This window comes from Eptesicus fuscus, chromosome 8 (assembly GCF_027574615.1).
Source record: "Eptesicus fuscus isolate TK198812 chromosome 8, DD_ASM_mEF_20220401, whole genome shotgun sequence".
In the NCBI taxonomy this organism is placed as follows: Eukaryota; Metazoa; Chordata; class Mammalia; order Chiroptera; family Vespertilionidae; genus Eptesicus; species Eptesicus fuscus.
In genome coordinates this window covers 29,659,391-29,684,659 of record NC_072480.1, presented here as the reverse complement: position 1 = coordinate 29,684,659, position 25,269 = coordinate 29,659,391, and the positions used below count along the sequence as shown (strand labels likewise).

At 41.2% G+C, this 25,269-nt stretch overlaps 1 protein-coding gene across 1 annotated transcript in view; it reads left to right on the top strand.

Annotated features, from left to right (window-relative positions):
• The window catches only part of DIAPH3 (diaphanous related formin 3), a 564,474-nt gene that overhangs the window by 129,679 nt on the left and 409,526 nt on the right, over positions 1–25,269 (top strand). The window contains exon 5 of the mRNA XM_054719838.1: positions 6,370–6,500. Coding sequence (XP_054575813.1) covers positions 6,370–6,500 — 131 coding nt within the window. The remainder of the gene's footprint in view (positions 1–6,369; positions 6,501–25,269) is intronic.

Below are 25,269 nucleotides of genomic sequence, written 5' to 3'. Positions count from 1 at the left end.
TTTCAGGAGAAACAAAATTTGATTTAATGTATGGAATAATACTTTATAGTGATTTGATTAATGCTTAAGAATATAATTTCTGATTTCTGTGCTGTGTCAAATAATCTAGGCATACTTTTGCCTAAAGCAGCTGCCATGTGTTTGATACTTGATTAGGGACTGAAAGATCCCTGTCTTGACCCACACTGACATTATGCTGTGTCAGTGTCTGCAGAGAATGCAGACTTTTTAGATTTAGCTTTCTATTTACATTATTTTAAAAATCATGTTATCATTTAATTGTGGATTCTCCATGGTTGTATAGAAATTTAATAATTAAAAATAAGAAAGTCAGTTCTTCAGTATTTTCCACTGGTAACCTGAGGTATGGTATATTATTAATTTGTCATACAATGGTATTTGGTATTACTCTGCAAACAAATAAATAAGATAAAACATTGAAGATACATACACCGAATAATTCTTACACCTGAACTGAGAAGACATCCAAGGCATTGAGGCAGGGACCGAAGAATTTGCTCCAAGAAGGGTCAAAGGAAATGGTAACTATTACCTTCTCTGAAGTAATGTTTGGTTTTAGAGAAATAGAAATATAAGGGAAATAAGTAATAAAGTGAGTATTATGTTTTATACCTTAGAATATATTTAATGAAGATTCTGACAAGAATAATGTATGTACTTTCTGTTCTGCATTCAATGTTTTAGAATAAAGTTTACTAAGGGATTAAAAAAGATTTAAAAATTATGTTGGATAAATACCCTTCTAATTTTCATGATGTCAGGCGGACATCCTTATCTCAGTGATGTGTTTGATATCACAGGTGATAAACCTTTCTAAACATTTTAATGTTCATGGCTAATGGACTTGTAGATATGAGCTTCCTTCCCTTCTCCCCTCCTACTTCCCACTTCCTTTGAAGTTATGTAAATGAAAGAAACTTAAGAGATGTGCTTAAAAGGAATATTTCATGTAACATAACATTTTCTTCCTCAATTTCCTTTCTTTTATACCTGTATTTTGATAGTAATATAATAAAAGGTGGTGGTGGTGGTGGGGGTTGTGCTGAGAACAAATTTTCCAATTATTTGGTCTGTTTTCTATGTCTTTAATTTGAAATATTTTCTTCTGATTAAGCATTTGTTTTTTTCTGAATTGTTTTTTAAACTTTGTTTCTTGTTTTAATACTCAGTCTTTGTATACTTTTCATTTTATTATAACCTCATTCATTCATTGAATGCCAGGCATTTTACAGTGATGAGTTAGGCAGAGGCAGACATGCCCTAGGAGGTGCATTGTAGTGGAGAGGAAGGCCTCACATACAGAGGTGCTGGCATCTGCAGACAGGCTTCTTACTCCTAGGAGTCGTGGCTCCCCAGCTCATTGCTTTTCTTCCTGCCACTACCACTGCCGTAAGCTTATTTCCTTCACTTTATCACGCCCAGTGATTTTTTTTTCCCACCCAATCTCAACCACCCCTTATCTTGGATAGTAAAATACAAAAGTCCTTTCCTACTTACTTAATACTCCCACGTTAAGAATTCTATAACCATTTTAGAACTGCTAATTCATTTGATGCTGGTGTAATAACCTGGTTGTTACAAATAATATAGGTATGCCATTTACACAGCTGTGCGAAAAAGCTGCATTTAACATTCCCAGGTCTGTTCTCCCATGATTGATAGGGGAAGGGATGTAATAAGGCAGTTTAGATGCATGTCCAGTAAGGTCTGAGTGACATGGGAAAATGCTTGCCTGGCAGTCACACCTGGAAACAGGTAATTGGGCATGGCCACTGCAAACTTGAATATATAAACTTCCAAACAAAGGAAGATTGCTGTCTCTTGGCTCCAGGGCACTGTGCACCTGTGATTCCTGTTGCAGGGGCACGCTCCCCTGCGCCACATGGTGCACGGCCTGTTGGACTCCACACATGGACAAATAGACTTTAAACTGGCCTGAATGCTGAACTGTACCCAGCTACAACATGATACGGAAGCTCTGGACACTGGCTTTGTTTCTGGCTCTGTTGAACTCCCAGCTGCCCCCCTTTCAGGACTGGCTTGGAGGAAATGGGACATTGGAGACGAGAAATGTAACTTTACACCAATAAAATCTTCCACATATCATCTCCCCATAGGAGCTTCTGAAAATGCTTCTTTCAGCTGCGCCCCAAGAACCTCCACCTCATTCCCACCAGTGACCAGGGAGTTTAATTCTTCAGAAACACATGACTCTACCATTTTTATTTTTTTTTATATTTAGTGTCTCCTCATCCTCACCATGCCTTTACTTCTCTCCTTATGGACCTTAGGCACACAGTCCTTTGTTTTCTTGTATAAACCTTCAGTTTACTTGTCTCTTTATATAAACTCTGCCCTTGGTTAAACTTCCCATCTCTTTTCCATTTGCACCTCAGCACAGCCTGCATTTAGGAGGAAGCATGTAGCCACACTGACTGGTGGTTCCCGAATGACCACAGCTGACCAACATGCTCTTAATATATACCTTAACAGATATCAGACCTTGTCATTTTATGAAAAGGATTTCATATCTTCTCATACCTCCAGTTCTGCATTTTTACTGTTAGCTGATTTTATTACTGCTTCTATCACTGAACAATTGAGGAAGTAGACCTGCCATACCTCACTTCCTAATCACCAGATCTAACACTCGACCTGAATCTGTTCCCTTTGATTCTGTTGTTGCTCTTCCTATAATGATACGTTTTTCCTGCAACTGTGCAAGGTCAATCTTTTCTCTTATATAGTAGGTCATTTTCTCTGTCATCTACTCAGTGTTTTTTTTTTTGTTTGTTTGTTTGTTTACTTGTTTGCTTTTCTGCATCTATAACTACCTTCTACATCACCAGTTTCTCCTCTTTTGCTTGGTCATTCATTCCCATCAGCGTACAAACGTGGTATAGTCCCCTCCCCCAGTCACTCCACAGTTATTGCCCCAGTTTTTGCTCCTTTTTTACAGAAAATTTCTTCAAAGAGTGGTACATTCTTTTTCTTGCTTTCCCCCTTAAAGTTCTGATCAGGCTTATCTCCAATCCAGCTGCCAGTCAAACTGATATTGACAAGGTCACAGTGATTAGTAGATGGTGACGCCATTCATTTATTTGTTGAGGCCAAAAGCTTTGGCATCATTTTTAAATTCTTTTTCTTTCACACCTCACATCCAAACTATCAGCAAATGTCTGATAGAACTTCATGTTGAGTAACTCCTATCTTCCATCACTGGCATCTTATACCTGGCTACTGTCAACTCGTGACCAAACAATATGCTAGCCTTCTTATTGGCCTCCTTGTTTCATGTTTTGCCATTTATGTCTGTTGCCACACAGGACTTAGAATAATTAAAAAAAAAAAAAAAGCTTATTAGATCTTTTCTCTGCTCAGTACCCTCCAATAATTTTTTACTCACTCAGAATAAAGCCTAAAGTACTCACTGTGGTTTGTAAGACCATATCAGTGGCTTACAAACTTTTTCTTAAATGGTCAAGATCATAAACATTTTAGGCTTTGTATATCCATAGAGCCTCAGTTGCTGCTTCTTTGTCTTCCCCCTCCCTTTTCTCCTGTGCTTCCTGTTGTGTCCTTACAAGCTTCTTAAAATGTAAAAAGTGTGCTTAGCTCAAGAGTCATGCAAAAACACTTGGCACTCAGACTGTAATTTTTCCATCCCGTCTCCTGTTTTATCTGTCTTTGTCATCTATAATTCTGTTATGCTCACTGGTATTCAAATGTGTCTTCTTGCTCTCCTTTGAATATACCATTCCTGCCTTAGGGCTTTGTGTTTGCTTGGAATATCCATCTCCCATATTTCCCATGTTCCCTCCTCCATACTCGGGTCTCTGCTCAAATATTATTTTCTTACAAAAATGTCCTTAGCTCAAACTGGTAACTTTAATTAATTAATTAATTTTAATCCTCATATGAGGATTTTTTCTATTGCTTTTCTCAGAGAGAGTAGAAGGAAGGAAGGAAGGGAGGGAGGAGGAGGAGGAGAAAGAGGAGAAGGAGGAGGAGGAGGAGGAGAAGGAGGAGGAGGAGGAGGAGGAGGAGGAGGAGGAGAAGGAGGAGGAGGAGGAGGAGGAGGAGGAGGAGGAGAGAGAGAAACATTGATGTGAGAGCGACACATGGACTGGTTGCCTCACACTAGTGCCCTGGGGTTGGGAGCGAACCCACAACCCAGGTACGTGCCCTTGACCGGGAATTGAACCCACGACCCTTCGGTGTGTGGGCTGACGCTCTAACCACTTACCATACTAGCCAGGGCTCAAACTCATAACTTAAATAGCTACATTCCCTATCACTCTCCTTCTTTCATCTTCCCATTCAAGTAGATGCCACCATATTTTGGCTTAGACTAAAAACCTAGAAGTCATCTTTGACTTTTTTTTAACCCCTGTATCTACATCATGTAAACAAGGTCTGACACATGGTAGGCATTCAACATATCCTTTAAATAATAAATGTAAAAGTTATTTTAATACAGAGTGGTGAGCCTTTTGAAAAAAGGAATCAATTGGCGGGGGGTGGGGGTGTGTGGGGGGGGCGGGTAGCTCAGTTTATGTGGCTCATAAACAGCCTGTCCTGAGAAGTTAGTTTCAACTCAGATCTAACTGCTACCTAGGAGTAGGCCTGTGCAAGGATGGGGCTGTGATGGTGAGGTCTTGGTAAGAGGCAGGAACCTCAGGTGACAATGCAGAGGCCTTTAGGCAATTTATTGCCTAATAAATTGTTCAAGCTAGAAAAACTTTATATAACTGAAATAAAGAAGTATTTTTAGCCGGTGAGTTTAGTCTGTCTTTCTCAGTGTTTATTGGAAAAATCTACTTGCTGCCCACTTAAAATGTCCACCTTTAACCCCATCCTCCAATCAAACACACCAAAAATTAAAATCTCTGCTTCTATGTCTTGAACTTAGAACGTAAAATGGTCCTACAGAAAAAATTGACAGGTTGGTTTTGGTCTTTTATATAAATGGTGGAACCATACTATGCATTTTTTTGTTTGTTTGACTTCTTTAACTCAACATTTTTTTTTTGATTCATTTATTTTGTTGCATTATCAGTAGTGAAATTTTGTTGTTGTTGTGTAGTATTTCATTGTATGGATATGACCAAACTTGTTAATGAATACTTGGGTTTTTTCCAGTCTTTGACTATTATGAATAAAACTGTTCTGAACATTGTATGGATATATTTATTTACCCCTCCTACACCTAGTTGTGCAATTGTGAGTCCTATAGTCAGTGTGTATTTAGTTTTAAAAGAAACTGTTAAAACTCTTTTGCAGAGTGGCAATACTGTGTTATATCTCCACTAGTCATCTAGGAGGCTCCAGGTGCTTCACACCCTCACCAGTCTAGGGAATGTATAGTGTTATTTTACTTGTTTTAGTCTGCATTTCCCTTCTGATAAATGATCAGGAACATCATTTCATGTGATTATTGGCCATTTATATATCTTCTTTTGTAATTGGACTATTTGTGTTATTACTATTGATTTATAGGGGTTTGTTAAATATTTTGAATACAAATCCTTTATGAGAGATATTTATCATTGGGAGAGGCAGGCAGTCATGGGCCCTGAGTATCACTGTATATTTTTTCTGGTTATGCCAGGAACTGAAGGCTTGAATGCTCTTTACCCAGGCCATTTCTCAGGGTTGCATTTGCAGTGGGTAGCCTTAGAAGTGAAGTTATATTTGTCTGTGGATAATGAGCAGGCTTGTTACTGCTTGCTATAAAAATGGTGAATCCCCAGAGCTCAGTGTTCTTCCCTGTGAAGCAATCCATGGCATGTGAAGGCATCCATCACCTATGGGGACTCTGCATCATTCCTGTGGGAGTGGGTGGGTTGGGAATAAATATATACATAGTAAAGTTTTTGACTCTCCCTTAGGATTCTTGTGTATTCTGTCAGCATCCATGAAACAGGAGCAGGCAGGCTAACTTAGCTTGTATGTAGGATAAAATCTCAGGCTTTTTGTGCTATTTGGGATATACATTTTAATAGGGTCATTCTTAATATTAGTTTTTTGAGTGGGCCTAAAATATATTACTATATATTTAAAATATTTTCTATGATATGCACTTTATTGTTTTTCATATTTTTGATTTGGAAAGTAGTTATTTTAATTTGCAAATCTTTTGATATTATGTTAGTATCTTTTATGGCTACCATGGATTAAGAATTTATGGATTTATGGGCGCAGATAAAGAAATCATCCGCGCAAAGTAATACTTTTCCGAATAGTTGTGTATAGCCGTTAATATGAAAGGTGGGGCTAATGAAATTGTTAGTTTAATGGCTAATCTTTACACAATATGAATTAAATTTTTTTTTACTTATTTTACAGGGAAGTCTTAAGAGGAATCGGCAGATCTCACCTCAGGAATTCATTCATGAATTGAAAATGGGGCCTGCAGATGAGAGACTTGTAACGTGCCTGGAGTCACTTCGAGTTTCTTTGACTAGTAATCCTGTGAGGTAATTTCTATATCTGATCATCATCGGGCATGTTACTAAATTAATCAGTTGTTATAAATCTGTCATTTTTACTTAATACTTCTGTAATTAGTAGCCAGTATAGTGCAATAACTACCTAAGGTAAAAATTCAATGCATAATATTTCTATGCGTGAAGAAATTTAGTCTCAGTTGTACTTTTGATTTATTACTGAGTAATACATAGCCCACTGACTTTTAAAAAACTCACTTTTTTCCCCTTAGAATTTTTAAAAACCTAGGCTATTTTTAAAAAAGAGAACAGTGATGATTAGAAACTAATAATCTAATGTGATTGAGTTTCATTCTGAATTTTGGTATTGCATATGAATTGGCTCTTCTTGTTTGATATAGCAAGAAGTACCACGGATTTTTTTTCTTTCCAGTTTTGGAAATGGCCGTGTTAGGTTAGTGTCAGATTTAGCAAATATTTCCCAGTAAAATCTGAATGTTAGATATGCTTATACTAAAACAATTGATTTTCTGAAATACAAATTTAACTGTATCTGGCAACATTACTATAGGTGTGTCTCTAAGTCAATTCTTAGACTTTTTAGTTGAGCATATTCTTAAACATTTTCAAGCAGAAGTTGTTATAAAATATCTGAGCAGTAGATCGGTTTTGACTTTATTGTATGTCAATGCTTATTTATTTCTTCATAAAAATGTACCTGCATGTGTGTACATGATGAGGGTGTGTGTGTATATATACATATATATTCCAAGGGCTAGAATGACAAACTATGATTGGTTGTTAATACGTAAAAGAATCTCTGTGATATTCTACTTTTTGAAGACATTTCTGTAGTTAGGCTACAGTATGAAAAAGTCCTTGACGTATTCAGTATTCAGTACAGTACAAGTATTTAAAACAGAGGGGCTAAGTATTGAAAACCTAACTGCTAAGTCATGAAAGTGAGGTTTAACTACGGAGTGTGAACAGTGAACAAAGAATCTTTACTATATTTCAACTTTATTTTTTCATATTTTGCCACTTCCAATCTGTTTTCTAGACTGTAAACTAATAGCGGGCAAGAGACCAGGGACTTTACGTATTTTATTTATACCTCTCTTTATTAGACTGTGCTTAGCATATGAAAGGTGCTCGGTAAAGATTTGTGGATTGAAACAATGAGGTTTGATTTTAGCCTTCTTATGTCTTACCTTGCCTAATGATAGAAACAAAGTTGAATTAGGCATTTATTTACAGACATAGTCATACATGAAGAGCCCTAGCTTCTAATGTTTTCTGTACCTGTTAAATGTATTCATTTAACAAATAATTATTGAGCACTAGCTATTTTTCTAGTACTATATTAGGTGTGGAACTTGAGAAAATAGCAAAGCTGATCCAGGCCCTGTTCCTATGGAGTATAAATTAGGAAGAGGATATTTTGGGGTTGATTGGGGAGGTAATACTCATTTCTCAGTTTATCTGGCAGCCACTGGGCACTGGAGATATTCATGGCTTTTCAATATAATTAAAAGTAGACTTCACCTTTTCTTGTTCATCTTCATCTTTTGAGTAGGTGAATATGATAGCAAAAGAACAACTGAAAAGGTTTTATGTATAAATTCATGCACATTACAATAGATACAATTATTTTTGTGATTTTTACCTAAAAACACTGGGAAATAATGCTACATGTCTCTTTCATTTGAACTCCCCCCCCACCCCCCCATCAAACACTTATAGAAATACTAGAGTCCCGGTGCATGAAAATTCATGCATTGGAGGGGGGTCCCTCAGCCTGGCCTGCCCCCTCTCACAGTCTGGGAGCCCTCAGGGCCGGTGACCAGGGGAAAGTGATGCCCGCATCACACCTCTGCTGCTGCCACTGCTGGCAGCACAAGCCTCGGCCGGCCCTGGTTACCTGAGCCTCGGGCGACCCTGGGTGGCTGGGTAGCCGCCATCTGAGGCTTGCCTGTACCTCGGGCCGGCCCTGGGAGGCTGGGGGGCTGAAGGGACTGGGGGGTTCTGGAGGCAGGCGGGCCCGGCCTTGCCACGTGCCTGCTGCCCTGGTGGGGCTGAGGGGACTGGGCGCTGCCATCTTGTGGCTGTGGGTGCCGCCATCTTTGAAGGCATGGCAGTCAATTAGCATATTTCCTCCTTATTGGCTGTGGGCTCCACCATCTTTGAGGGCAGGACAGTCAATTAGCATATTCCCTCCTTATTGGCTATAAGTGCCTCCATCTTTGCGATGGCATGAGGGTCAGTTAGCATATTTCCTCTTTCTTAGATAGGATTTCCCCAAGAGTGGCCAGTTCTAGAATATCCTATAGAATAAAAGGCTAATATGCAAATTGACTGAACGGTGGAATGACCAGTCACTATCACGTGCACTGACCACCAGGAGGCAGACACTCAATGCAGGAGCTGCCCCCTGATGGTCAGTGCGCCAGAAGCTAGGCTCACAGCTGGTGAGCACAGTGGTGGTGGCGGGAGCCTCTCCCTCCATCGTGGCAGCACTAACGATGTCTGACTGAAGGCTTAGGTTCGCTCCCTGTGGGTAACGGGCCTAAGCCTTCAGTTGGACATCTCCTGAGGGCTCCTAGACTGTGTGAGGGAGCAGGTTGGGCTGAGGGACTCCCTTACCCCCCTGCCCAGTGCTCGAATTTCATGCACTGGGCCACTAGTATTATTAGGAATCTACAAGTGATGTGGATATTTCCTACTAAGTAGTCTTTTTAATAGAAAGGAATAGAAAGTCTTATTGGATAATTTTTTCCTGAAATCATAGCACTTTATGGTGACAGAAAATTGAGAAGATACTTGAGAACATTTCTGTATCTAGTGCTCTGATTAGAGGAATGACTTAGCTGGACATGTATAACTGAAATTATGCCTATGGTCAAACCTTTGGACTTTGCTGTCAGTTATTATGTATCTGTTGATAGTTATTGTTTGCTTGTTTGCTTTTTTTGTTAATCCTCACCTGAGGATATTTTTTCCATTGATATTTAGACAGAGTGGAAGGGAGAGGGAGAGACAGAAACATCGATGTGAGAGAAACACATCCATTGGTTGCCTCCTGCACACTCCAATCAGGGCGCCGATCAAGTCTACAACCAGTCTTTGACCAGGATCGAACCTGGAACCCTTTAGTTCCCGGGCTGAAGCTCTAACCACTGAGAAAAACTGGCTAGGGCAAAGTCAGTTTTTCTTATTTTCTCTTTTATATATACAATATGTGAGTAAGTTCCAAGAGACAAGGAGTTCTAATTTTTATAATCTTTTGAGATCATTGTTTAACCTATGATATTACTGAGAAAATTAGAGTTAAAATTCTTTAATGTCTGTGGATAGAAGTTGAAAAAGAAACAAGTGAACTGATTAATGGTGGCTCTCCAATGCTGCATCAGGATTTATTTAAATCAAACAGTCAAGGAAAAGGTAGGAGGCACCATCCTCTCCCCCATCCCGCCCCCACCTCCCCCATGATAGGCAATATTTCTAGAGCCATTCATCAACTTCCTGTTATGAGTCACATCAACCTTTTATTATCTGGATAGTGAATTATGTAAAACCCATTGCTTTATATACCAGATTATTTACCTTGTTTTAAGAAGAGTTGATTTGAAGATTATGAAGTTCTTCTGCTTGAAGTTTTATTGATTATTCAATATTCTTGGTGACACTTGTGCACTAAAAGATAAAATTGCTTTATTTTTGCAACACTGGAGAAGAGAGTAACTTCTTCAAATTATCTAATATTGCTTTTAGTGGATCTTGACATAGTCAGCAATTACATTTAAGTTATCAAACACGTTGAGGTGGAAACATAAAAAGGTAGACACTAACATCATTATGATGGATATCAAGCATTTTAGTCCATACCCTTCTATGCATAGAGCAAAGTAATTATAGAATGCATCTTCATTTTCTCAATTTGATGCAGCTATCAAGTATAAGATTTTTTTCTTAGAAAATCCAGTCTTATCAGGTCTTTATGTTTTATGATTTTAGGCATTATTTTCCTTTAGTCATGGTTAATATTTTCAAGTTTACAAGAAGTATTTGTACATTATGAAGTTTACCTTTTGTTAAAAGATTTCAATGGAGATTTTGGAACTAGGTTTGATTAAATTAATAACTAATAACTTCCAGAAAGTCAGTTTAGAAAAATTTTTTAGTTAAAATATATTTGTTTACTGCAAAGCCAGTGAGTAGCCTTATCATCTCAGTGTTCCATTTAATCAGTGTCATGTTTGAAATCTACTTTTTCTCCTTTGCTGGGCTTGAGAACACAAAGCTGGTGGAGGAGCTTAACTTTGGTGTTGATATTTGTTTTGTGCCATGTGCCATACGTGTGATAGAAAAATTTGTGGCTAGCAATGCAGTCAGTGTACTCATTGGCATCAACATGAATTGAAGAAAAAAATTAAGACCAAACATTTTGAAGTTACTAATACTTTGACGTATTTAAAAATTATTTTATAAAATGTTAAACATATAGGGTATCCCAAAAAATGTACACACACACTTTGAATAATTATAAAGGCAGTGTTTATTAAAATACATTTTATTTTCATAATTGAGCTATCAGCTTTTAAAGTGTGTTCACATTTTTTTTGGGACAACGTGTATAAAAAGGCTGTTTGTCATAACAGTAAAACAAACACCCCCTTGCCTATTAATGAGGCTAAGATATAGGATATTTCCTATACCTTTGAAGCTTACATGAATCCCTTCTTAATCCTATATAGCCTTCTCCCATTATCCTTTGGTGACTGGTACCTTGAATTTTGGACTTATCACTTTTTTTTATTATAGTTTCACCATATATGTATTCTTAATATATTGGTTTCATATCCTCTTCAACTCTATAAATAGCATCATCTTCCCTGCATTCTTCTGAGACTTGAGTTTTCCTCTCTATTATTTTTCATAGACTTAAGTGTGTTGATATGTGCAGCTAATCAAAATATATCAATTAATCATTTTTTACCTATATTTTTTCTTACTAGAGGCCCGGTGCACGAAATTCGTGCACGGGGAGGAGGGAGGTGTCCCTCAGCCCAGCCTGCACCCTCTCCAATCTGGGACATCCCTCTCAGAATCTGGGACTGCTGGCTCCCAACTGCTTGCCTGCCTGCCTGCTTGATCATCCCCCTAACTGCTCCCCTGCTGGCCTGATTGCCCCCAACTGCCCTCCCCTGCCAGCCTTGTCATTCCTAACTGCTCTGCCCTGCTGGCCTGGTCACCCCTAACTGCCCTCCCCTGCAGGCCTGGTCATCCCCACCTGCCCTCCCTTGCAGGCCTGGTCCCCACACCTGCCCTCCCCTGCAGGCCTGGTTGCCCCCAACTGCCCTCTCCTGCAGGCCTGGTCATCCCTAACTGCCCTCCCCTGCAGGCCTGGTCACCCCTAACTGTCCTCCCCTGCAGGCCTGGTTGCCCCCAACTGCCCTCTCCTGCAGGCCTGGTCATCACTAACTGCCCTCCCCTGCAGGCCCGGTCACCTCTAACTGCCCTTCCCTGCAGGCCTGGTCCCTCCCAACTTCCCTTCCTCCTCTGCAGGCCCATTCGCCTCCAACTACTCTCCCCTGCTGGCCATCTTATGGCAGCCATCTTTGACCACATGTGGGTGGCCATCTTGTGTGAGGGCGTGAGGGTCAATTTTCATATTACCTCTTTATTATATAGGATACTTTATTTTTGTTTTTTATTTTACTTGCTTTATTCCAGTAAAAAAAGCCACTGTCCTTGAGGGGCTCACACTTTCTTCTTTCTGTCTTCTTGACCTGGAGTAAACTGGCAGCCATCACATATGCACTTTCTCTGTTTGACAAATTGGTCAGAGATTTCAGTAAAGGTAAAGACTTGGAGGCTTTATAATATTTTAAATATAAAGTGTTTTGAGTGATTTGGAAGTAGGTTCTGTATTGTAAATTGCATAAGTGATTATTTTTCTTCTTTTTTTATTTTTATTTTATTTATTTATTATTTATTTATTTTATTTTATTATTATTTTATTTTATTTCTTAATGTATTACAAATAGTAGTACATATGTCTCCTTTTTTCCCCCCCATTGACCTCCCCTCGGCCTCCCCTAACCCCCGGCACTTGCCCTCACACCCCCGTGTCCCCTAGTGTCTTGCTTCTATTGGTTGTGCTTATATGCATGCATATAAATCCTTCGGTTGATCTCTTACCCTCCCTCCCCTAACCCTCCCCTGCCTTCCTGCTATAGTTTGAAAGTCTGTTCGATGCTTCTTTGCCTCTATCTATTTTTGTTCATCAGTTTATAATGTTCTTTATATTCCACAAATGAGTGAGATCATGTGGTATTTATCTTTCTCTGACTGGCTTATTTCACTTAGCATAATGCTCTCCATTTCCATCCATGGTGTTGCAAATGGTAAGAATTCTTTCTTTTTTACAGCAGTGTAGTATTCCATTGTGTAGAGGTACCACAGTTTTCTAATCCACTGATCTGCTGATGGGCATTTAGGCTGTTTCCAAATCTTAACTATTGTAAATTGTGTTGCTATGAACATAGGGGTGCATATATCCTTTCTGATTGGTGTTTCTGTTTTCTTGGGATGTATTCCTAGAAGTGGTATTACTGGGTCAAATGGCAGCTCCATTTGTCATTTTTTTTGAGGATATGCCATATTGTTTTTCATAGTGGCTGCACCAGTCTGCATTCCTAGCAGCAGTGCACGAGGGTTCCTTTTTCTCCGCATCCTCACCAGCACTTGTTGATGATAGCCATTCTGACAGGTGTGAAATGGTACCACATTGTCATTTTGATTTGCATCTCTTGGATGATTAGTGACTTTGAGCATGTTTTCATATGTCTCTGGGCCTTCCTTATGTCCTCTTTCGAAAAGCCAGATGGAGAAACACATAGTTCTATTACATTGGTGGGTAAAGGATAGTTAATAATTAATATTCACAGAACATAGAGATGGTATGCAGGCAAGAAGAGAACAATGAGGGCTTCTCTGCTCTTCTGCTCTGGTTGTCTGGTGCTGGCCATTCTGCCTTCCAGGGATAGGAAAAGGAGAATACCTTGGCATTTCACAGGTATGTTATCATAGATGCACGAAGACAATAGACAGGCTCACTTAAGGTAAAGAATGAAACAGGCCTAGGATATGACTTTGCACCAGGGCCCATTTTAATTAGCAATTTTTTTCTTCAGACAATCCTACGTGTCATCAAGTTTGTAAAGCCTGCCTTGTGCCATCTGCATGTCCCCTCCTGAGCTTGGCAGATTTACTATGTGGCCCCTTTTTTTGTTCATAGGCTTGAAGGTTTTCTTTGTTTCTTTGCTTTTTGACCACATGGCACCTTACATGTGTCTGACGAGGATTATGAATTAAAACAAATTTGCCTTGCTGTCCTCATTAGGTGAAGCCTTATTGAGTACAGTAATCTTGGTTGTAGGTCATTGCTTTTTATCACTGAATATTTTGTGCCAATACCTTCTGGCCTGCAAAGTTTCTGTTGAGAAATCAGCTGACAGTTTTACGGGAGTTCTGTTGTATGTAATTACCTGCTCTTCTCTTGCTGCTTTTAAAATTTTCTCTTTGTCTTTAACCTTTGGAATTTTAATTATGATGTGTCTTGGTGTAGGCCTCTTTGGGTTCATCTTGTTTTGGAATCTCTGTGCTTCCTGAACTTGTATGCCTATCTTTTTTTTTTTTTTCCAAGTTAGAGAAGTTTTCAGTCATTGTTTCTTTAATTGGTTCTTAATCCCTTGCTCTCTTTCTCCTACTTCTGGTACTCCTATGATAAGAATGTTGTTATGCTTGATGTTGTTTCAAGATATCCCTTAAACCAGCGGTTGCCAACCTTTTGGACCTCACGGACCACCAGTGGTCCACAGACCCTGGTTGGTGACTGCTGCCTTAAATTACCTCATTTTCTAATTCTTTTTTTTTTCTTTTTGATGTTTTGATTGGGTGTTTTCAACTACCTTCTCTTGCAAATCCCTAACTTGATTTTGTGCTTCATCTGATTCCTTCTAATGTATTCTTCTTTTCTGACTGGTCCTTTTTTTTTATGGTTTCTGTTTTTTGTTTTTCCATCCCCAAATGTTTACTATCTTTCTTGAAATTTTTACTGAGATCATCTATTTTTTCCCTGAGTTATTTGAATATCCTTATAACCAGTGTTTTGGATTCTGCATCTTATAGATCGCTTGCCTCCTGGCTGAGAAAAGTTTAGCCTGCATATAAGTTGGGTGGGGCTGATTCTCAGGAAATCACCAGAGTGGTATGAGTTTGATGATGACTCATATTTAGAGCCCATCTATTCCTATAGCCTGGGTTGGGGGAGAGCTCAACAAAGTTGTAATGCCTTCCTGAAGCCAGACAAATTAATTTCTTCCTGGAGCTTTTCCAGTTGCTGCCCCAGCCCTGCAGCTCAGAATAAGTGCTTCTTTCAGCCAGTAATTTCATGTTTTGGCCCTTTAAGAAGAACACTTGGGACTCCATCAGCCCTCCATCTCATTAGGAGGGAATGTCTCAGTAGGTGGAAATCCCCTCCGATTTTCACAGTAATATAAGTATTGTAGGGACTCCTCTTCCTAGCACTGGTGTGCTAAGGAGCCAGTGTGGGGCTGGGACCACTTTCTCCTCAGTGGGAAGCTCCGCAGTGGAGGTATACTGCTAGATTCTTAACTGTCACTCATGGGTGTGGGACCAGCCCATTTTGCATCTTTGTTTCTCTTACCACTCTCAAGGTGGCTTCTTCTTTATATCTTTAGTTATAGGTATTCTGTTCAGCTGGTCTTCAAGGGTGGTTGTTGTATAATTTAGTTGTAATTTTTATGTCTGTCCCACCTTATTTGTCACTGCTAATTACCTAGGCCTCCATCCTTCTCCCCTGTCTGCAGAGTGTCTCCCCTTAGGCAACGGATTTTATCAAGGACATAGTGGGTGGTGGTGGGGTTAGTGGTGGTGTAGGTTCTTCAGTGCTCCCAAACTGAAACACCTACAAGTCAAGCCTTTCTTTTACTAAGATGGACCTCTTCTGCTGCTGTGTTGTCATCGTCGTTCTCCTCCTCCTCCTCCTCCTCCTCCTCCTCCTCCTCCTCCTTCTTCTTCTTATTTTTTATTTATTTATAAAAATAATTTTAAAATTTTCTTTTGCTGTTGATGTACAATATTATATTAGTTTTAGGTGTACAACCTAGTGATTAGAAATTTATATAACTTATGAAGTGATCACCTTTATATATCTGGTACCCATCTGGCACCATATGTAGTTATTACAGTACTATTGACTATATTTCTTATGCTGTACTTTGCATCCCCATGACTATTCTGTCACTACCAATTTGTACTTCATAATCTTTTTATATTTTTCACTCACTTCCTTCTCACCTCCTTCTCATCCCTCCAATCTGGCAACCATCAAAATGTTCTTTGTATCTGTGAGTCTTGTTTTGATTTGCTTGTCGTTTATTTATTTATTTTTTAGATTTCACATATAAGTGAAATCATATGGCATTTACCTTTCTCTGTCTGACTTATTTCACTCAGCACAATACCCTCTAGGTCCAACCATGTTGTTGCAGATGGCAAGATTTCACTCATTCATTAGTTTTTCCCCCCATTTTATATATGTACCACTTCTTTATCCATTCATCTGGTGATGAACACTTAGGTTGCTTCCATAACTTGGCTATGGTAAATAATTCTTCAGTGAACATATGGATGCATATGTCTTTTCAATTTAGTGTTTTGAGTTTCTTCAGACATACCCAGAAGTGGAATGGTTGGGTCCTTTGTTATTTCTTGTTATATAGCCTTTGTTTTAAAGTCTATTTTGTCTGATATAAATATTGCTACCCCAGCTTTTTATGCTTGTTTGTTTTCATTTTCTTTATAAAAATGTTTGTGAATTAACACTATGTCTAGATTTATGATGATATTAGTGGAAATTTCTGAAATGGGCAAGAGGAGTCCAGATTTTCCTGGGTGATCTACATTCTTGTATTTCTTCTGTCTTTCCTTTCTTTGTCTTTCTCTTTGACGAAGATGCCAGGTAGGCAAGTAGCTCCAGGTTTTCTTTCCTGTGCTGTTTAATATGGTGGTGGCTATCTAAATTTAATTAGTTATAATTAAATGAAAAAATCATTTCAGATGCTCAAAAGACACATGTAATTAGTGGTTGCCTTATTAGAACATCTGGACCGTTTCTGCCATTATAAAACACTATTCGATAGTGCTGCTTAAACACCTTATTTCTTCTATGTAAACCACTTTTTTCTTTGACCTAAATAATGAATGACTATTATATTTTTAAACTTAAGTCCAGGACTATGAGACTTCATAAAAGAATTCAAGTATGGACTATTTTTTTAAAAATTGCGAAGGATGAGTGGACATTCATAGCCAAGAGAGTCCCAAGAGAAGATAAGCATGGTCTAATGGAGGCTGCTGATTTGAAAAGAATAAGCAAATGTTGTGGGCTTCATACCCATAGAATAGAAAATGAGCGGAAAGGTGTATCTTGTCTGACAGTGCTATAGCTGGGGTCCATGGCTTTATATAGCCAGGATGTTGGGATCAGCAATATGGCAGCACATAAAGAAGTCACAGAAACATTGCCTTTGGTAGGTTTAAAATATTAGTGGGATGCATTTTTATTTTTTAAACAGAATTTTCCTCAGAGAGAAACTCTTTTGTTGTTGTTGTTAATCCTTACCCAAAGATATTTTTTCCATTGAATTTTAGAGAGAGTGGAAGGGAGGAGAGACAGTGAGAGAGAAACATTGATGTAAGAGAGACTCATGGATTGGTTGCCTCCTATACAGGCCCTGATCAGGGCTGGGATGGAGCCTGCAACTGAGGTAGGTGCCGTGCACAAGGTGGGGAGGTGGCAGGGGGGTCCCCTCAGCCCAGCCTGCACCCTCTACAATCTGGGACCCCTCGGAATTGGGCCTAAACCAGCAGTAGGACATCCCTCTCACAATCTGGGACCCCTGGCTCCTAACTGCTCACCTGCCTGCCTGCCTGATCGCCGTTAACTGCCTCCCCTGCTATCCTAGTCACCCCCAACTGCCCCCACTGCTGGCCTAGTTGCCCCCAACTGCCCTGCCCTCCCCCCCTCCCCCCAGGCCAGCCTGGTTGCCCCTAACTGCCCCCCCCTCCTGCCAGCCTGGTCACCTCTTACTGCCCCCCCTGCAAGCCTGGTCGCCCCCAACAGCCCCCCCCTGCCGACCTGGTCGCCCCTAACTGCCCCCCACCCCCCGCCGGCCTGGTGGTCCCTTACTGCCCCCATGCTGTCCTGGTGGCCCCCAACTGCCCACCCTCCCCTCTGGCCTGATTACTCCTCACTGCCCCCCTCTGCTGCTCTGGTTGCCCCTCACTGCCCCCTGCCCCCCGCCGGCCTGGTCGTCCCCAACTGCCTCACCTCTGGGCCTGGTTGCCCCACACAGCCTGCTGTTAGGTCGTTTGGTCGCCCCTCACTAACCCCCCTGCTGGCCTGGTCGCCCCAGGCAGCCTGCTGTTCGGTCATTTGGTCGCCCCTCACTGACCCCCCTGCCGGTCATCCCACGCAGCCTGCTGCTCAGTCGTTTGGTCGCCCCTCACTAATCCCCCCTGCTGGCCTGGTTGCCCCACACAACCTGATTAGTCATCCCTTCGGTTGCGATGGTTGCTTAGGCTTTTATATATATAGACTAGGGACCCAGTGCATGAAAGTTCATGCACTAGAGAGGGAGTCCCTCAGCCCCGCCTGTCCCCTCTAAGAGTCCAGGAACCCTCAGGTGGGAGGTGACCCGGCGATCAGGGGAAGGCGACGCTTCCATCACACCTCTGCTGCTGCTACTGCTGGCAGTGCAAGCCTCGGGCGGCCCTGGGCGGCTGGGAAGCCAACATTCGAGGCTTGCCTGTGCCTCGGGCCAGCCCTGGGGGTCTGGGGGGTTGAGGGCGGATCTGGCTGCACCGTGTGCCTGCTGCCCCATGGCTGTGCTGAAAGGACTGGGGGACTCCGGCGGGGCTGAGGAGACTGGGCGTCGCCATCTTGTGGCTATGGATGCCGCCATCTTTGTGATGGTGTGACGGTCAGTTTGCATATTCCCTCTTTATTAGATAGGACTAGGGGCCCAGTGCACAAATTCGTGCATCTTGAAAGGAACTGTGGGCCATGGGGATGCGGTAGGCACAGGGTCTCAGCCCATCCTCTACGACCCCGGTCGGCCCCTCCTGCCACGGCCCCCAGTCTCCTGTCTGCCAGCAGCCCTGCTCCTGCCGCTGCCATGTGCTGATGGTGTGGGGCAATTGGGGCCAGCACCCACAGCGGGTGCTAGTGGGGCCGGCACCATCAGCGGGTGCGAGTGTCGGCTGCTGTCCCAATCGCCCCTCAAGAGCAGGTTGAAGTGGAGAAGCCCTCAGGGGCAATCAGGGCTGGCAGCCACTGCTCGCACCCACTGATGGTGCAGAGTGATCGGGACTGGCGCCGGGCACCAGCAGCGGGTGTGAGCGGTGGCTCCGGCACTGCTGTGGGTGTGATCGGTGGCTCTGGCACTGGCAGCGGGTGCGAGCAGGGCTGGCACCGCCAGCAGGTGTGAGTGCCGGGCAGGACCATGGCGTATGGGAGCAAAGAATTTTCAGTAACAACCAGAGGCTCGCCCTGATTACAGTGACCAATGCCCTGGCTTGGTCTGGCGTCCCCGCTCACCTCCACCATCCCACGGCGGCCAATGCCCGCCATGTTCCGCACACGCCCCCTGGTGGTCAGCGCACGTCATAGCGACCGGTTGTTTGGTTGTTCCGCCGTTTGGTCTATTTGCATATTAGCCTTTTATCATATAGGATATAGATTATACAGAAAGCTCTGAGAATGGCTGAGACCCTGGGGTGGTGTGTGTGTGCAAAGATGAGAGAAATATATAGAAGAGTGCCCAGAACAAGCTCTGAGGAACTCCAGCCATGGCCCATAAAGGCAGCAGAAACCAGGAAAACAGATTGAGGAGTGGCCAGTGAGGAGAAGAACCCAAAAATCTGAGCCTAAGAGAGTAAGAGTATTTAAAAAAAAGAGAGTGGAAACTTACACAGAATGCTACTGAGAAGTGGGGCAAGATAGTAGGGCTAGGATTGGTAAAAAGGTGGATTGTTGCTGAATTCGAGAAAACAATTTTTTGGAGTCTGGGTGGCAGAAGCCAGATTGAAGTGAGAATGAATGAATGGATGGTGAAGTAATACTGATCATGCTTGTCATGAAATAATTTGAGATATTTTGCTATGAAAGGAAGGAGAGAAATGGCCAGTTACTAGAGGGATATCTTGGGTCGAGGGTGTGGAATCCAGTGAGCAAATGGAGAAACTTAAATTATTGAGCGTTCAAAGAATGAGGAAACTTGAATTGGCCCTTGAAAGATTAGGCAGTATTATGAGTGAAGGTCTAGCAATGAATTTGACAGAATCAGGGGCCGATTATAGATTTAAGTTTATGGACTGATCTGACCTATGGGGCCGCTTTTCGTCAGTATTGGCAAGTATGTAAGGTAGGAACAGATGATGGGAACAGGTGATATCAATGTGATCATATTTTTTCTTTCCCCATATACTGGTTGGAAAATTGTAGTTAATTTGGAACAACAGGAGTTTGAACTACATTGGTCCACTTATACGTGGATTTTAAAAAATAGATGTGCACAGTACTGAAAACATAATTTATCTTTCTTATGATTTTCTTAATATTTTTCTAATTTTAATAATACAGTATGTATTAAATATAATAATACAAAATATGTATTAATTGACTGTTCATATTATCTGTAAGGCTTGCAGTCAACAGTAGGCTATTAATAGTTAAGTTCTGGGGGAGTCAAAAGTTATATGTGAATTTTTAACTCCACAGCCCTTACCCCTGAATTGAATTGTTCAAGGGTCAACTGTAGTCAGTATTTAAAATTATAATTTAGTTAATGCTTTCCTGAAGTAATGATACCTTTGATTTGATACTAAGAAATGTACTTACTGATATTTAATATGTTTCATTCTATTTTGTTTTCTTTTATATATTTCCTTTAACAGTGGACTTCAGTTTTAATTAGAGGAGCATATATGAGTATACGTTATTTTAAATCCATTGTTTTCCTACTATCTTTTCATCTAACATCAAGAATTTATGTTTCATATATAGGTGTTTTGTTTTTCATCATTGCAGTTAATCTGGTTTTCTTTTTTTTTTTTTTATTTGGGATACTTTTACTAGACATCTTATACCTTTGAATATGTTATGGCCAAAAAGTAACTAGGAGAATGAACTACTCAGATTGTTACTCTACTATCTCATCTAATATTAGAAGTGAGAATACACCAGTAATTTTAAATACATAATTTCTTCAAAAGTAAATTTCTAGAAAGTGTACATATTAATGGTTATATTTTGAAGTCTGGAAGATTTTACAATCAGAACAATATTTAATTCTTGAATTCCTTGTCTGGCTGAATAATTTAGTGTGATTTTTGTGGGTAAGCCATTAATTGGGATGTTGGTGTATGTTTGTTTTGCCCTACTGGACATGTTAATTGCTGTGTACGCACTCTGTCTCCCGTCCCCCTCGCCATCCACTGTTCATTCTAAGTATTTAGTCACCTTGCTAAGAGTAGGTGAAAATAACAGTTTAAAATAAGCTATAATTATATTCAGCATTGGTGATATATTGCTCTGACAGAGAAATGTAAATTGGGTCTGGATATTATACAGAGCATTAAAGCTGACCTTCTAAGTTTAAGGTATGAAATTTGTTACTTTGTCACATGTGACCAGTGATATATTTTTTCTCTTTCAAGAAGCTTCTTATATTGAATTTTAGCAAAATACCTTTGTGCTTCTTTAGGCATTTATGTAAGATTATTTTTGGTAATTAAAAATACTTTTCTTATTACAAAAAATGTAGGTTCACTACAAGAAAATAAGTAAGATAATACACAAAAGTAAAATGAAAAAAATGTATAATATCACCTACTTAGAAAGGCACTATAATTTCTAGGGTGGAAGTGTGTGTCTACTGAGGAAGTCCTTTTGTTTAATGTTGTTAACTGTTTGTTTGTTTTATCCTAACCTGAGGAGGATACACTTTTATTGATTTTAGAGAGAGAGAAGAGAGAGATGTGAGAGAGAAACATTGATCAGATTGCTTCCTGTATGTGCCCGACTGGGGATTGAACTCACAACCTGGGTATGTGTCCTGACTGGAAATCGAACTTGAAACCCTTTGGTGTAAGATGCTGCTCTGACTGAGCCCCCTGGCCAGGGTTGTTTGTTAGTAATGTTAGTTAAAGTAGGGAATCATAAAATAAGTGACTCAAATATGCCTTAAATATTTTTATTTATTTATTTAAAACTAGAGGCCCAGTGCATGAAATTCATGCACGGGGGAGGGAGGGAGGTTTGTGTGTGTCCCTCAGCCCAGCCTTCACCCTCTCCAATCTGGGACCCCTCGAGGGATGTCTGACTGTCCGTTTAGGCCCGATCCCAGTGGGATCAGACATCCCTCTCACAATCCAGGACTGCTGGCTCCCAAACGCTTGCCTGCCTGCCTGATTGCCCCTAAACGCTTCTGCTTGCCAGCCTGATCACTCACTAACCATTCCCCTGTCAGCCTGATCGACGCCTAACTGCTCCCCTGCTGGCCCAATTGCCCCTAATTGTTCTCCCCTGCTGGTCCGGTCACTCCTAACTGCCCTCCCATGGCAGCCTGGTCACCCCCAACTGCCCTCCTCTGCAGGCCTGGTCCCCCCAAATGCCCTCCCCTGCAGACTGGGTCCCCCCCAACTGTCCTCCCCTGCAGGCTCAGTCCCCCCTCTGACTACTCTCCCCTGCAGGCCTGGGTCTCCCCAAACTGCCCTGCCCTGCAGGCCTAGACCTCCCCAACTGCCCTCCCCTGCAGGCCTGGTACCCCCCCAACTGCCCTCCCCTGCAGGCCTGATAGCCCCCAACTGCACTCCCCTGCAGCCCTGGTCCCCCCAAATGCCCCGCCCTGCAGGCTGGGTCCCCCCCCCCAACTGCCCTCCCCTGCAGGCCTGGTCCCCCCCAACTGCCCTCCCCTGCAGGCCTGGGTCCCCCAACTGTCCTCCCCTGCAGGCATGGTCCCCCCGAACTGCCCTCCCCTGCAGGCCTGGGTCCCCCCAACTGTCCTCCCCTGCAGGCTTGGTCCCCCCCAACTGCTCTCTCCTGCTGGCCTGGTCACCTCCAACTGCCCTCCCTTGCAGGCCCGGTCCCCCCCAGCTGCCCTCCCCTGCAGGCTTGGTTGCCCCTAACTGCCCTCCACTGCCGGCCCGGTTACCCCTATCTGCCCTCCCCTGCTGGCCTGATCGCCCACAACTGCCCTCCCCTGCCAGCCATCTTGTGTCCATCTTTGACCACATGGGGGCAGCCATCTTGTGTGTTGGAGTGATGGTCAATTTGCATATTACCTCTTTATTATATAGGAGGATATAAATATTCATTTTGATTTTTTTCTGAACATTTGTTGTGGAGCCTAGACCTTTTCTTGGAGTAGATACAGGCTGATTGCATAAAACAAACCCATACTGCATTGTGATCCTTGCATTGGTTTGGAAATGAACCCATCTGATTCTTGGTGGGAGCAGAAGCAAGTGAATGTATGAGAGAGTGGAACATTAGCCTTGAGTGTTTATTATGCCATGGATATTAGTGTTTCACACATGGAATGAAAACCAGCAGGTAATTGAATGAGTTGGTTAAGTAGAAAACGACTAAGAATATATTTGTATAGCAACGTGTACATGCAAACATTTTTTGATATGCACAAAAACATATTTAGAACAAAAATAAAAAATATACATTACTACTTTTTAAAAAATGTTTAATTTCTTTATTGTTTATTGTATTACATAAGTCTCCTTTTTCCCCCATTGACCTCTCCCCAGCCACTCCCAACCCCCAGCACATCCTCCCCCTCCCCAATTCTGTGTCCATTGCTCATATGCATGCATACAAATCCTTTGGTTGATTTCTTACGCCCTCACCCCCTGCCTTCCCTCATAAGTTGGACAGTCTATTTGATGCTTCTATGACTCTGGTTCTGTTTTTGTTCATCAGTTTATGTTGTTTATTATATTCCACAAATGAGTGAGATCATGTGATATTTATCTTTCTCTGACTGGCTTATTTTACTTAGCATAATGCTCTCCAGTTCCAATGCTGTTGCAAATGGTAAGAATTCCTTCTTTTTTACAGTAGCATAGTATTCCATTGTGTAGAAGTACCACAGTTTTCTAATCCACTCATCTGCTGATGGGCATTTAGGCTGTTTCCAAATCTTAGCTATTGTAAATTGTGCTGCTATGAACATAGGGGTGCATATATCCTTTCTGACTGCTGTTTCTGTTTTCTTGGGTTATATTCCTAGAAGTGAGATTACTGGGTTAAATGGAAGTTCCATTTTTAATTTTTTGAGGAAACGCCATACTGTTTTCCATAGTGGCTGTACCAGTCTGCATTCCCACCAGCAGCACACGAGGGTTCCGTTTTCTCCGTATCCTCGCCAACACTTGTCATTTGTTGATTTGTTGATGATAGCCATTCTGACAGGTGTGAGATGGTACCTCATTGTTTTGATTTGCATCTCTCAGATGATTAGTGACTTTGAGCATGTTTTTATGTGTCTCTTGGCCTTCCGTATGTCCTCTTTTGAAAGGTGTCTATTTAGGTCCTTTTCCCATTTTTTGATTGGATCGTTTATCTTCCTTTTGACTCCATCATAAAATTACTGTACTTAATAAATGAATTTGGCAATGTAGCAGGATATAAAATTAACACCCAGAAATCTATGGCTTTTTTATATATCAATAATGAACTCACAGAAAGAGAAACTAAAAAAGCAATCCCACTTACCATTGCAACACAAAAATTAAGGTACCTAGTAATAAATTTAACCAATGAGGTAAAGGATCTGTTCTCAGAAAATTACAGAACACTGAAAAAAGAGATAGAGGAAGACATAAACAAATGGAAGAATATTCTGTGTTCATGGATTGGTAGAATCAACATCATTAAAATGTCCATAATACCCAAAAAGCAATCTATAGATTCAATGCACTCCCCGTAAAAATACCAATGGCACACTTCAAAGATCTGTAACAAACTCTCCAAAAATGCATCTGGAATAAAAAAAGATCCTGAATAGCTGCAGCAATCTTGAGAAAGGAGAACAAAGTTGGAGGGATCACAATACCAGATATCAAGCTATATTACAAAGCCACTGTTCTCAAAACTGCCTGGTACTGGCAAAAGAACAGACATATAGACCAATGGAACAGAACAGAGAACCCAAAAATATACTCAAGCCACTATGCTCAATTAATATTTGATAAAGGAGGCAAGAGCATACAATGGAGTCAAGACAGTCTCTTCAATAAATGGTGCTGGGAAAATTGGATGTATACATGCAAAAAAATGAAACTAGACCACCGACTTACACCATACACAAAAATAAACTCAAAATGGATAAAGGACTTAAATGTAAGACAGGAAACCATAAAAATCTTAGAAGAAGCCATCGGCAGCAAAATAGCAGACATTTGTCGTAACAATATCTTTACCAATACAGCTCCTAGGGCAATAGAAACTAAGGAGAAAATAAATAAATGGGACTACTTCAAAATAAAAAGCTCTGCACAGCAAAAGAAACCATCAACAAAACAACCAGAAAGCCCACAGCTTGGGAGAACATATTTGCCACTGTTATCTCCGATAAGGGTTTAATCTCCAAAATTTATAGGGAACTTCTACAACTTACTACTTCTTTTTAACCTT